At 41.6% G+C, this 12978-nt stretch overlaps 1 protein-coding gene across 1 annotated transcript in view; it reads left to right on the top strand.

Moving 5' to 3' along the window:
- Positions 1-5914, top strand: part of SYAP1 (synapse associated protein 1) — a 30997-nt gene extending 25083 nt beyond the window's left edge. Inside the window, exons 7-9 of the mRNA XM_019417991.2 lie at positions 965-1023; positions 1431-1578; positions 4068-5914. Of these exons, the coding sequence (XP_019273536.1) occupies positions 965-1023; positions 1431-1578; positions 4068-4195 (335 nt within the window). The 3' untranslated portion in view covers positions 4196-5914. The remainder of the gene's footprint in view (positions 1-964; positions 1024-1430; positions 1579-4067) is intronic.
- The last annotated feature ends 7064 nt before the right edge of the window (positions 5915-12978 follow it).

Raw genomic sequence — 12978 nt, 5'->3', positions numbered from 1 at the left:
TTTCTGCCTTCTGTTCAAGCTGGTGTTCTCCTAGTACTGTAATCTGTAGAGCTCCATTCCACTCCAGGTTGCCAGTGTCTGACTCAGACCGAGGAACCATCCCGTTGCACATTGCACTCTTGGGACAATTGACCCCTCATTGCTGGGGAAGTGTTTTAAAATATTAGCAACAATTGAAGATCTGTAATAGCAATTAAAATAAGAATGGTATTTTATGTCACATTTGTCACGTTTAATGAACACCTGTGTATAGGTGCTAATTACAACTAGAGACTTACCTGTTCATAGAATTTTAAATAATTAAGCAAAACCATGTATCCTAAGGCACAGGCTGTACAGACCACTAGAAAAGAACTTGACACTGCATTTAGGGTCAGGGAAATGGAATGAGGTTGCTCTACACAGCACAATTTGGCATTTTGCATATAAAGAATCCCAGTTGTGTATTATTCTTTGCTTTTTGTTTTCACTAATTTTATTGGGAAATGCCATGTAACCAAATACTGCCTGTGTAACAAAACAGGCTTAAGACAGGGTTCGATAAAGACTATACACCTAGTAAGGTTCACAAGGTAGAAAATGCTGTGACTGAGCATTGCACTTTGCTTTGTGCTTTCTAGCATTCATGACAAAAGGAAAATCTGATAAATAACTGAATTCTCATTATCCTAAAAGAAGGAGTATAACTCTTCCTGAATTTGACTTCGGCTAACACTGAGGTCAAAATTTATTTCTTGCTTGGAAATCTTAAAAGAGGTGCATCAAATAGGATGACCTGTAAAAATATCCCCAAAAGAAAGAGGTTGAGATGGTGTCACCTAGCTTTTTCTTAAAAGCATAACATAAAAGCTCATTTATGAAAATTATTTAGTATCGTCATATTTGTGGCTACTTTAGTTGTTACTATAATATGTATTCAGAATTGAATCAAGCCATTTTTATCTCTTTTATTCTCACTTCTTAGAGGCAGTACGGCCCAAAACACCGCCTGTCGTAATCAAATCTCAGCTTAAAACTCAAGAGGTAATACAGTTTTACATTGTACCTAGTAGTTGATGTCTGGAAGTGAAGTAACTCTGTGTTAACTGTCTCAGATCCCATTTGAAACTACTTATGAATACGGGTCTTAGCTGTTTTGAAGAGGGTTCCAGCAGTTGTACAGTTAGGGACATGTAGCTGAGACCTAAGGCGGTTCCTTGGCATCGGTCATTCTAGATGTGCTCTCAGGAATTGGACCTAATGACTGGAGTGGCCCGAACTGAGGGAGAGCACAGTGGATTCAGGTGGTAGCTCATCTGGTGCCCACGCAGCCGTGTAGGGTAGAAGGCCGGAGAACAGCGAGCATCCGACTAGTGGAGGAAGGACATGAAAGTGATGTTGTGCTAAATGCCACGTAGAAAACCATTCTAAGCTCGTTTGTTGCATTTCAGGATGAAGAGGAGATTTCTACCAGCCCAGGGGTTTCTGAGTTTGTCAGCGATGCCTTTGATAGCTGTAACTTAAATCAGGAGGATCTAAGGAAGGAAATGGAGCAACTGGTTCTTGACAAAAAAGAGGAGGAGACAGCCGTAGTAGAAGGTACCAAACAAAGCAAATAGCTGTGCTCTTTTCCAGTTCCAAAGCTGGTTGTAGAAAATGTCATTCTGAAGCAGATCTACAGACATACTGTAACTTCTGCATCAGAATTGCTTCTCTGTTTGCCGTTAGAAGGTAGCTTCTGGCAAGTGTGACCAGACCTCACATTCCCCTGCCTGAAGCATGCACCGGAGCGTAGAGAGGAGAAACTGAGCCCAGAGAGGTTATATGATTGGTCCAAGGCACCTGAGCCCCAAGAACATGGGGACAGCAACAGGCGACAGTGCATGCCCTTTCACTTAGAGACACTGCCCTTCAGCCTTCTGCTTGGGCTTATACTTACATATAGAAGATTCTTTTCCTCACTGCTGTGTGCCACAAGAGCATTGCTTCTGGGAAGGAGCAGGCTGCTTTCAAAAAAACAAAAAGAATTTCGAGACAAAGTACAAGTGGAAGGAGGGGAGGCTGCTTTCTTTGGCACATCAGGGCGAACGACTGGCTTTCTACTGGATGAAAAGCAAAGGCTCAGGTTAATCATCATCACATTAAGAGTGTTTATGAAGCCTTCTGAGGTTTCAAATGCACCCAGAGAGTCAGCTATTCACCCGGTTGTACAGAGAGCACCCGTGAGAAAAGTAGCCTCCCAGAGGTGAACTGGAACCCTGTTTGCGCACCACGGAGGGACTCTGGGGGAGAGGCTTGGGAAGGGAGGAGGAGGGAAGAGCTTCTGGGGGAAAGAGAAGGCCAGAGGGGAAGTGAAAACTCGGGCTCACTAGGTGCCTCAGACCCCTCCCACCCCCATCTGTTTTCTGATAAAGCTGGCTGCCGGACCCCTCACAAGGACAGCGCGCAAGAGCCCCACGAGCCCCGCGTGTTGTAGGCAGTCCCAGGGCAGGCTGTGCACCGCTTCCCTTTTTGCCGGCGATGGCTGGTAGCAGAGGCCCCACAGGAAACTGGAAGTCTCCCTGCAGCAGGATTCATTAGGTGCTGGCTGGCTGCTGTGAGCAATCTGTTCTTTCACTGAATTCCTGCCCGACTTTTAATTTGGACCACGTAATATTCTTATACATATTCATTATCTTGCCCCCGCACCTAAACTGTAAGTTCTTCAAGGGAATTACACCTTGTTCTTGTTATCCCCACGGTACCCCACCAACATGGAGTCTGGCACCCGGTAAGCAGCATACTGTGTCCTTTCCCTTGAGGTCCTGCTGCCAAAAAAATTAAAAATTTGGTTTTGGTTTTTCTTTTCCCTATAGCTACTAAGTTTAAGGTTGGTTTTTAAAAAATAAAAATGGGAGGCACCTGGCTGGCTCAGTCACTGGAGCATGTGACCCTTGATCTCAGGGTTGTGAGTTCAAGCTCCATGTTGGCCATAGGAGATCACTTAAAAATGAAATCAATTTTAGCCTTGTTTTTTTTTTTTTTTTTAATTTTTTTTTTAATGTTTTATTTATTTTTGAGAGAGGGAGAGACAGAGCATGAACAGGGGAGGGTCAGAGAGAGGGAGACACAGAATCTGAAACAGGCTCCAGGCTCTGAGCTGTCAGCACAGAGCCCGACGCGGGGCTCGAACTCACGGACCGCGAGATCATGACCTGAGCCGAAGTCGGCCGCTTAACCGACTGAGCCACCCAGGCGCACCTAGCCTTGTTTTTTAAATAGCTGGTTTGTTTGTTTTCTGTTTTTTAACACAACATAGCAGATGCCTTCTCGTCTACATACATACATGCATGTACGTACACACACACACACACACACACACACACACACACACACACCTATATTGAATGTCCAAGCAGAAAGTTGCAGTTCTGAATGTTGGCTCAGAAGAGGAATAAACCCAGTGTGAGGGGCCAGGCTTCAGCAGGAGACCTCCTGACTTCAGGTTCTGGTAATTGTTGCCCATCTAGGGAGACCACTGCTAACGTGCTTTCACAGAGACTGAAGCCTCCGGATCTGCCTCCGTCTGTATGTCTGTTGCTATCAAACTGTGTGTTCTTAGGCAAGCCACTTAACCTCTCTAAGCCTCTGTTTTCCACCATGTAAAATGTGCAGCAGTATATCTAGTCCCTGGATTGTTCTCAGGGTGAAAGAAAAAAAGTGGTATGTAGAAAGCAGTTAGTACAGTGCCTGGCCCTGAGTGCTCAAGAAACATTAGCTGTTTTTTCTGCCATCGTCGTCATTGATAGCAGTAAAACTCAATTTGCAACCGCATATTAATTATCAATTATCCACTTAAATATAAGGAAAAGCAGAGGTTTTAGTAAAGCAAAATAACACCTGAACTTAGGGCTCTTAACAAGTTTATCTTTCTAATCCTATTTCCCTTTGGTTATTGTTAAAATTTGGTCCACTTTTCTGAGCACACGCAGTGAGGAAACCTGAGACGTTAAACGTTACCATGGCAGGGACTTCCACAGGTAATTATACGCGACCGAATTGTTAAAACTGGCCTTATGAATCTTTACCTTCTCAATTGTTTCTTTCAGAGGAGTCTGCAGATTGGGAAAAAGAACTACAACAGGAATTGCAAGAATATGAAGTGGTGACAGAATCAGAGAAACGAGATGAAAACTGGGATAAGGAAATAGAGAAAATGCTGCAGGAGGAAAATTAGCTCTTTCCTGAAATAAAAGAATAATCCTTAACATTCTGTAACTGACATTAAATTCTAGATGATGACGCTCGCTGAATTAGAAGGCAGAGAAGATTGGTATAACTTTATGAAATTCAAAATTATTCTTTTTTCAAGCTGAAACTTGCCTTTTCTGCTTTTAAAAAAAAACATAGGACAGTTATTCTAATATTCAAAAAGATGTTTTATGTAATATTTCTTTAATATAAATCTAGTTAGAGATGTTCATGTAGTCAGGATGGTATCTTTGCCACAGAAACGCTTTTCCGTGAGGTCAGAATTATAATTTATTCTTCAATTGTGGTTTTCTAAACATTTGTACTTCTTGTTGCATTTTCATTGCTACATGTATGTTACAGTACTTAACGGATTGATAACTATCAAAATGACCAAATTGTACCAAAGAACTTAAAAAGAAGCACTTTCAAGACTATTTTCTTGCTAGATATTTTCTAAAATTCCATCTAGAAACCTAAGGATAAGATAATTGTTAATTTTAATGGTATAAACATCACACAATTTGACATTGAGAAATACTGTGCAAAAACATTTTTTTTTTCCCCTCTGGGGCCTTTTCTTTCTTTCTTATTGTATTGTTTGTTTGTTTGTTTAACTATACCACACTTAATATTTTTGCTTTCCTAAATTTCACATCACGGTTTTTGTAGAAAGCGGGGCATTTTGTTCTTTTTATATTAATGATCTTCAAGAAGCCCATTCACCTTACAGTCTCTTGTTTTTGTGAAAATCATCACCACATATAAATGTTTCAGCTTTGTTTGTCTTAATTAAACTGTCAGTCTTCATAAAAGTGTGTTCCTCTGAGTACAACTTAGGGAACTTCACTGCTCAATCCCAGCACACCAGCAGGCCCGTGTTCATAGAATATGGTTATTTTAAAAGAACAAGGTGGCTTAATGTCACAACACTTCCAAGGCATTTACTTCCTGAAACTTTTATATTTTGCAAGGAACCTTTATTTCATACAAGGGAAGAGGATTATGACAATCCTTTATAGGAAAAATGTACATATTTATATTGTGGACACCATAAAAATTAGTCCCTGGTCCTCTGGCAAAGATATAGTCAATGAGAGAACTGGGTCCAAGAGCTTTGCTCTTGTTTGGAGCTTGGTGTACACGCTTGTGAGTGAACCAGACTGTCTCGGTAGGATCCCTTGGATTATAGCAATAGACGCATGTACTCTACGAAACCACTGACCCCACTATCGAGGGATTTCCACTGCGGTGTCACAGTTGCTGATTACTGAGTTCGGGTTCAGAGACTGTGATTGGCAACTTCTAAAATAACCCTATTGAGGGGAAAATTTGGTTTGTTTGTTTTTAATCAAGTTTTCTGGAGGGCAAGAAACATGTAAAATGCCTTTAAGTAGCTAAAAATCCTGGATGTAAGCAGATCAGAATATGATAGCACTCAGCTCTTATATGCACTAGAATTCATATTGTTGAATAAACAGAAAAAAAGCTTTCAGAGAAAGTAAAAAAAACTTAAAATGACAATAGACATGTTACAGTTATTACTGTCAACTTTACATTATACTCTTATTGCATTTAAAAACAACCTAACTACCACTACTCTATGAAAATAAAAGGATAAAATGATTTTATACACAGCATAAAAATACAGTTATGCTCTATTTTTATGATTCAAATAGGAGTAAACTTATGCTTTTATAAATGACACAGGTAACTGAAGTGTATTCCTTTTTTTTTTTTTTTTTGAATATTTTTGAGAGAGTGCTTGCGGGGGAGGAGCAGAGAGAGGGGGAGAGAGGATCCCAAGCAGGCTCTGTGCTGACAGCAGCGAGCCTGATGTGGGGCTCGAACTCAGGAACCGTGAGATCATGATCTGAGCTGAAGTCGGACGCTCAACCGACTGAGCCACCCAGGTGCCCCTGAAGTGTATTCTTTTAAAGGGAGAAATAATTTGTAACTGTGTTTAGTGAAAGATTTGTATTTATTACATGCCTTGGGGGTAGCCAACAAGCCATACTGAGCATAAGAACACGCAAGCTTCTTAGAACGCTGACATGGAAACCTACTTCTTCGTGGGGATTATACCTCACTACTCAGAGTGCGGCTCAGGAGCCAGCAGTGGCCTGCCCTGGGAGTTTGCTAGGATTGCAGGGTCTCGGGCCCGGCCACAGATTTGCTGCCCCAGGTTGCACGTTACCAAGATCCTCAGGGATTAGAATGGGCTTTACAGGGGCGCCTGGCTATTTCAGTCAGTGGGGCGTGCGACTCTTGATCTCAGGGTTGTGAGTTCCAGCCCCACACTGAGTGTAGAGATTACTTAAAAATAAGTCTTTGGGGGGAAAAAGGATGAACTTTACAGTTTGAGGCACATTGGACTAACGTACTAAGGCACTCAGGGCAGCCAAGGTTGTTGGTGCTTTTTACTTTTCCCTTTCCACTAGCGTCCTTGGATGATGGTATCTTTCTAGCTGGTGTTACAGACCCCTCTGCTGTTCCAGGTTTCCAGGGGGACCAGGACTACTCCTGTCCAGTCAGATATCTCTAATATCACACATTCCAGAGGAAAATGACAACACTACAAAGTGCAGAGATCGGGCTCTCTGCGAACTGCTTCACACGTTGATGAGTTTTCTCTGAGGTTCTTGAGCGATATCAGAGGGCTCATGGCCCCTGAAGGCTAAAAAGGATGATGGGTGGCGCCGTGTATGGCATGTTTACGCACATGAAATCAAGTAAAAATAGTCGAAAGAGTAGTAGAGTATCAACCTATGTCTTTAAAGCCAATTTTCGGTACATGAGTGTTACTGTGCAGAAATTTGCACTGTGTTTATTTGTAGTCCCAGCAGTTTATGGCAAGCGGGTGAAAACCGTTGCCGCAGCCAACTCAGTTACAAGGTCGGAACTCCATTTGTGCAAGAGTGGTAACTTCTACAAAGTGGGAAATCTCCATTTGTAATTTTTGAAAAGTTAAACCAAAGAATCTTATCTTTTAGGAAATAAAGCAGCAATTATGCTTGTGACTCACAGTGCTTTCAGATGCCCTGCAGTAACCAAGATGGTTTTTCATGCTCAAACTATTACAAATAGGATTTTTAGGACATTTTAAAGGTTTACAAAACAACAACAACAAAAACCCCTCATGATCACATCTACCTTGCAATATTTCATTTCCCTCCTTGACAGCTTTGGTATAAAAATCAGGACTGTGAATGTGCTTCTATAATTTTTTTTTTTAATTTTTTTTTTTTACGTTTATTTATTTTTGAGACAGGGAGAGACAGAGCATGAACGGGGGAGGGTCAGAGAGAGGGAGACACAGAATCTGAAACAGGCTCCAGGCTCTGAGCTGTCAGCACAGAGCCCAATGCAGGGCTGGAACTCACGGACCGCGAGATCATGACCTGAGCCGAAGTCGGCCGCCCAACCGACTGAGCCACCCAGGTGCCCCAATATAATTTAAATAATTTTATGGAGTTCTTTCCAGTAATAGTGAGATTTTTCCCTCCATTTTAAAGTAAAGATAAACCTTTTTCACCTGTGAAAATTAGGTGCATTTAATTTTAGCAAATTTATTTTTCAGCTTTTAAAAATATAAGTGGCAGAAATTTGGGTACCGTTTATATAATCAGTTTTATTGAGGGGGAAACAGTCCTTTTTAATAAATGATTATCTCCAGACTATGTTGATAGGAAAATAAAATTACAAAATGCATGTTACAATACCCGAAAAAGATGGTGCTTAGAAAACTAATGAGTCATGACAGATGACAAATATATATTCATGAAGCTTTAATCACATGCGGTTATTTCAAAGTTATCTGGTATGTAAGCTTGTGTTAGGATTAAAACTGCTACGGGGCGCCTGGGTGCCTCAGTCGGTTAAAAGTCCGACTTCAGCTCAGGTCATGATCTCATGGTTCGTGAGTTCAAGCCCAGCATCAAGCTCTGTGCCAACAGCCTGGAGCCTGCTTTGGATTCTGTGTCTCCCTCCCTCTCTGCCGCTCGCCCTCATCTCCCTCTCCAAAATAAACATTAGGAAAAAAAATTAAAACTTCCTTGAGAAAGTACTGAGTTTTAAGAACACATTTTGCTTTCACTGTAGACTTCTACTCAAGTGCAGTGGGTTGTCCTTCATAATAAAAAATCATTCTAACCCACTCAGATCTTGGGGTGCCTGGGTGGCTTGGTCGGTTGAGTGTCTGACTTCGGCTCAGGTCATGATCTCACAGTCCGTGAGTTCGAGCCCCGCGTCGGGCTCTGTGCTGACAGCTCAGAGCCTGGAGCCTGTTTCAGATTCTGTGTCTCCCTCTCTCTCTGCCCCTCCCCTGTTCATGCTCTGTCTCTCTCTGTCTCAAAAATAAATAAACGTTAAAAAAAAAGTAAAAAAAAAAAAAAAAAACTGAGGGAAAAAATTAAGCCCGTGACCTAACAGGGGCATCCAGCGGGCTCAGTCGGGGAGAGCGTGCGACTCTTGGGGTCATGAGTTCGCTTCCCACTTTGGCCCTAGAGCTTACTTAAAAAAGAAAATAAAAAAGCCTGTGACCTAATAGAACAGATCAGTTCAACGTAATAGAGGATTTTGGTGACTACTACTGATGCATCCACATGATAATCATGAAAATAGCCATTAAGAACATAATATTATTCTCTGCCATCACTTAGTGCAAAAATCCAGATGCAGCAAAATGGCCACATCATTCAACAATATTAACTCTTTCATGAAGACACTGTAGGCTATAAATGTGATGTGAGAACTGCGTACCCCACTACCGAAAGAGTGTGGCAGAAGATACATTAGGGCACCTGCCTGGCTGGCTCAGTTGGAGCATGTGGCCCTTGATCTCGGCATCGTGAGTTCAAGCCCCACATTGGGTGTAGAGTTTACTTAAAAAAAAAAAAAAAAAAAAATGCCACCAGAAAGATTAGTGTCCTTTGGTAATTGAACTAACAGAACACGTGCTTGTGAAATTAAGGCATGAAAAGAGACACTATTAAATCTGACAACACACAAAGTAATTTCCTAACAAGAACCTGGGATGCACGTCTTAAGAGTCCGAAGTACCACACTTTTAGAACCGGCTGAGCCAGTAGATTTATTGGCCTAGGGCAGTGACCCTGAACTTGAGAACTACCTGGGAGCTTGAAAAATGCTGATGCCCAACCTCCACCCCCAGAGAGACTAACTGGTTCCGGATGTAGCCTGGGCGTAGGTGTTTTGTTTTGTTTTGTTTTGTTTTGTTTTGTTTTGTTTTGTTTTGTTTTGTTTTAATGAACTCCCTGAGTCTTTCCGATGAGCAGCCCGATTTGCAAAGCTCTGGGCCTAGGGGGAAGAGGCCTGGGATAAAAAGATTTGCTCGGGCAAAATAACCAGGGGGGCGCTGAGTTACTTCCTTAGAAAAATGAAAGGGTAGAATTGCCTGTTTCCTGTTTTTGTTTGGTTTTTGTTTTCTCATTTTTTAAAGAAATCTCTGCACCCAGTGTGGGGCTCAAACTTAACAACCCTGAGATCAAGAGTCACATGCTCTACTGACAGAGCCAGCCATGGGATGGTTTTCAAAGTCCATCCCGTGTCCTAAATGTTACCCTATTTTTACCCTTTGTAAAATAGATACGATTTTAATTTCTGTTTTCAAAGTGGTTTTTAGTTTTCTGAAATGTACGATATCTTGGGCTTTGAGATTGAATATGGTAGACTAAGTATATGCGTTTAGCTCCACCCCATCCACAAATCCCACTAAATGACAGTAACGCAGTAAAAAGAAAAGGTATAAATTCATAGTAACAAAAACAGGAAAGCAGGCAACAGTAACCAGATGATGAGGAAGACATTCTGATGTTTCAGAACCCTGAAAGGCTCAGAATTCCCAAAGGTGTGCCCCCTCTAAAGACAGGGAAAATTGGTATCGGCATAGGCGACTAGAGAGACCTTTCCCACAATTTACAACTGAAAAATCAAGAAAGGGTGGTATGAGCATATTATGAGCTACAGAAGCAAACAGATGAAACTGCTAAGGGTTTAAAATGATGGCCCCTGGGGGAAAACAAATAAATGGAAAAAAAAAATGATGACTCCTGGGAAGTGGGGATAGGGAAGGGCAAGTCAGGGGTCTGCTGTCCTGAAAGCCTTTATCATTTGACTTCTAAAATTAAGATTAGATTATAAAGAGAAGTTTTTTTTCAATGTTTTAGTTGTTTTTGAGAAACAGAGCGTAAGCGGGGGGAGGGGCAGAGAGAGTGGGAGACACAGAACCTGAAGCAGGCTCCAGGCTCTGAGCTGTCAGTGCAGGGCTCGATGCGGGGGCTCGAACTCACGAACTGTGAGATCGTGAGATCGTGACCTGAGCCGGAGTTGGACGCTCAACGGACTGAGTCACGCAGGCCCCCCTGATCTTTTTTTTAAAGCCACTTTTGACCAGGGTATGGGGAGAAAGGAATGCAAATACTGTAGATGAGAATGCAAAATTGTAAAATCCGTCAGAATGGCAGTTGGATGATATGGATCAAAATGTTAAAAGTGCAGAACATTTAGTCCAGCATTTTCACTCTTGGAATTTATCCTGACAAATTGGACAAGTGCTGCTTTGGCTATAAAAGAGGAAAATTGGAAACTACCTATATGTTCTACATCAGAATCTTCGTTTGAACAAGTGACGGCTCATCCATATAATGGAACGATGTGCAAACATTTTAAGTGATGGATTTCACACCCACCAGATGCTCAAAAATGTATAAGTCTTAAAATAGCAAGTTGGGGAGCGTGTCGAACAACTGGACGGTCGATATACTGCTGGCGAGCGTGTCCACTGGTACAATCTCTTTGAGGGAAAGCAAAACTTGGCATTACTTAAATGCAAAGTTGAATACGCACTTCTCTTTGACCAGCAAGTCCCCTCCCGGGGAGTATAAAATGATATAACTACTTATGAAGAAAGTTACCATTACTTAGTAAAATGGAAGATAAATGGCAGGATATATCCAACGTGACATGTGCCAAAATACCCATAATACTGTTTGTTCTAGGAGCCTCAGGCTGCCCTCAACCCATAGGACCATCAACACAGAATGGAAATATACACCAGAGTCCACAGCAAAGAACATGAATAAATAACAGCTACACCCGGGAATGTGAACGAATCCATGAATCTCAAAATGTTTGAGCAGAAAAAGCAAGACCCAAAAGAGCAGAATGACTTCGTCTGCATAATCTTGAAACACAGTAAACAGTAAAAAACAACAACAAAGACAACCACCATGAAAATCAGATACTACAGAACTAGAAAAATGAGGGCCCTCTCACAATTTAGGAGAGACAGAAAAAGAAAGATAGGAAATCACAACCGCGCAAAAAGTACGTGGCTACAAGATCGACCATTATACACAAATATCAGCCCAGCACGTACAAGGGCTCAAAAAAGATCGATACTCAAGCTTGTTTCCAATCCACAGAGATATTTAACGAAAGTCAAAAGATTTGTACTATCGGAAGAGAAGCAGGAGTAGAGCGGCACCATTAGAGAGAGGATTGCCAGGTGCTGTCACTCCTGGTGCTCTGAGGGTGAAGTTAAAACCAGCTCGAGAGCCCGCAGCAGCTCTTCCAGCCATTTGGGTAAAGAAAAGTCTCATTCTTTGAAATAATAGGTTTAAAGGAAACCTTTGGCTTTTAACTGGAAAATATATTGCCTGCGGTGCACTATGGTGATGCAAATCAAAGCTGAGTCATCGCCCTGGAGATTAACGCTCCCCAGATTGGCTGATGCCTGCTTGGCAGAGAAAGGCCCCCTCCCTAGTCGGCCCAGACCCTATTGCATCTGTTTGTTCATGGAGGCTCTGGGTGTGATTTCTCTGGGATAAAGCGTTTTGTTCACTGCCTAAGAAAATGGTGTCGGAGGTCTGTATTTGACAGGAAAGAATGTTCACAGTATGTTAGATGAAATATAAAAGGCAAATAACAAAAATATATTTAATAAGGTTACATTTTTTTCTTCCCCCAAAACGCACGTGTATGTGTGCATTGCGCATGTATGTGCATAGAAAAATGCTTACACCAAAATGATTCTTACACCAAAATGTTAAGGCTGGTTGTGCCTTTTTAAAAACTCTCTGTTTTTGTCTATATTTTCAGAAATGTCTGTGTTGGGCATAGTAAGACAAAATAGAAAAATAAAATGATTTCATAATAAGCGAAGACAAAGAAATTAGAAGGGAAGAATAATAAGCAGCAGGAGCACAAGACAAAGAATCAGAGAAGCTAAACGATTTTTTTGAAAGACTTGATCAAGATGAAAAAGGAGGCACAAATAATATTAGGAATTAGAAATGGGATAGGGGCATGCCTGGGTGGCTCAGTCAGTTAGACTCTTGATTTGGCTTAAGTCATGATCTCACAGTTGGTGAGTTTGAACCCCACATCAGTGTGGAGCCTGCTTGGGATTCTCTGTCTCCCTCTCTCTCTCTCTGCCCCTACCCCGCCCCCTCAAAAATAAATAAATAAGCTTTGGGGAAAAGAAAGAAAGAAAGAAAGAAAGAAAGAAAGAAAGAAAGAAAGAAAGAAATGGGAGAACAGCATTCCTAGCCAGTGAGAGTGGCCAATGAGAAGCAAGTAAAAGTCTTTAGGGGAATCCTCAGAAAAGTTGAATCAACCTCCTTCTTTCTTCCTTCTTGCTCCCTGGAACCTGTATGTGATGGCTGGTGCTACAGGTACCTCCTTGAGACCAAGAAAGAAAAGTCAAAGAATTACAAAAACCTCAACTTGGATAATTGAGGTTCTAGA

This window comes from Panthera pardus, unplaced genomic scaffold, assembly GCF_024362965.1.
Source record: "Panthera pardus isolate Hobbes unplaced genomic scaffold, ASM2436296v1 HiC_scaffold_27, whole genome shotgun sequence".
NCBI lineage: Eukaryota > Metazoa > Chordata > Mammalia > Carnivora > Felidae > Panthera > Panthera pardus.
Note: the sequence above shows the minus strand (reverse complement) of the source record. Positions and strands in the feature narration are given on the sequence as shown.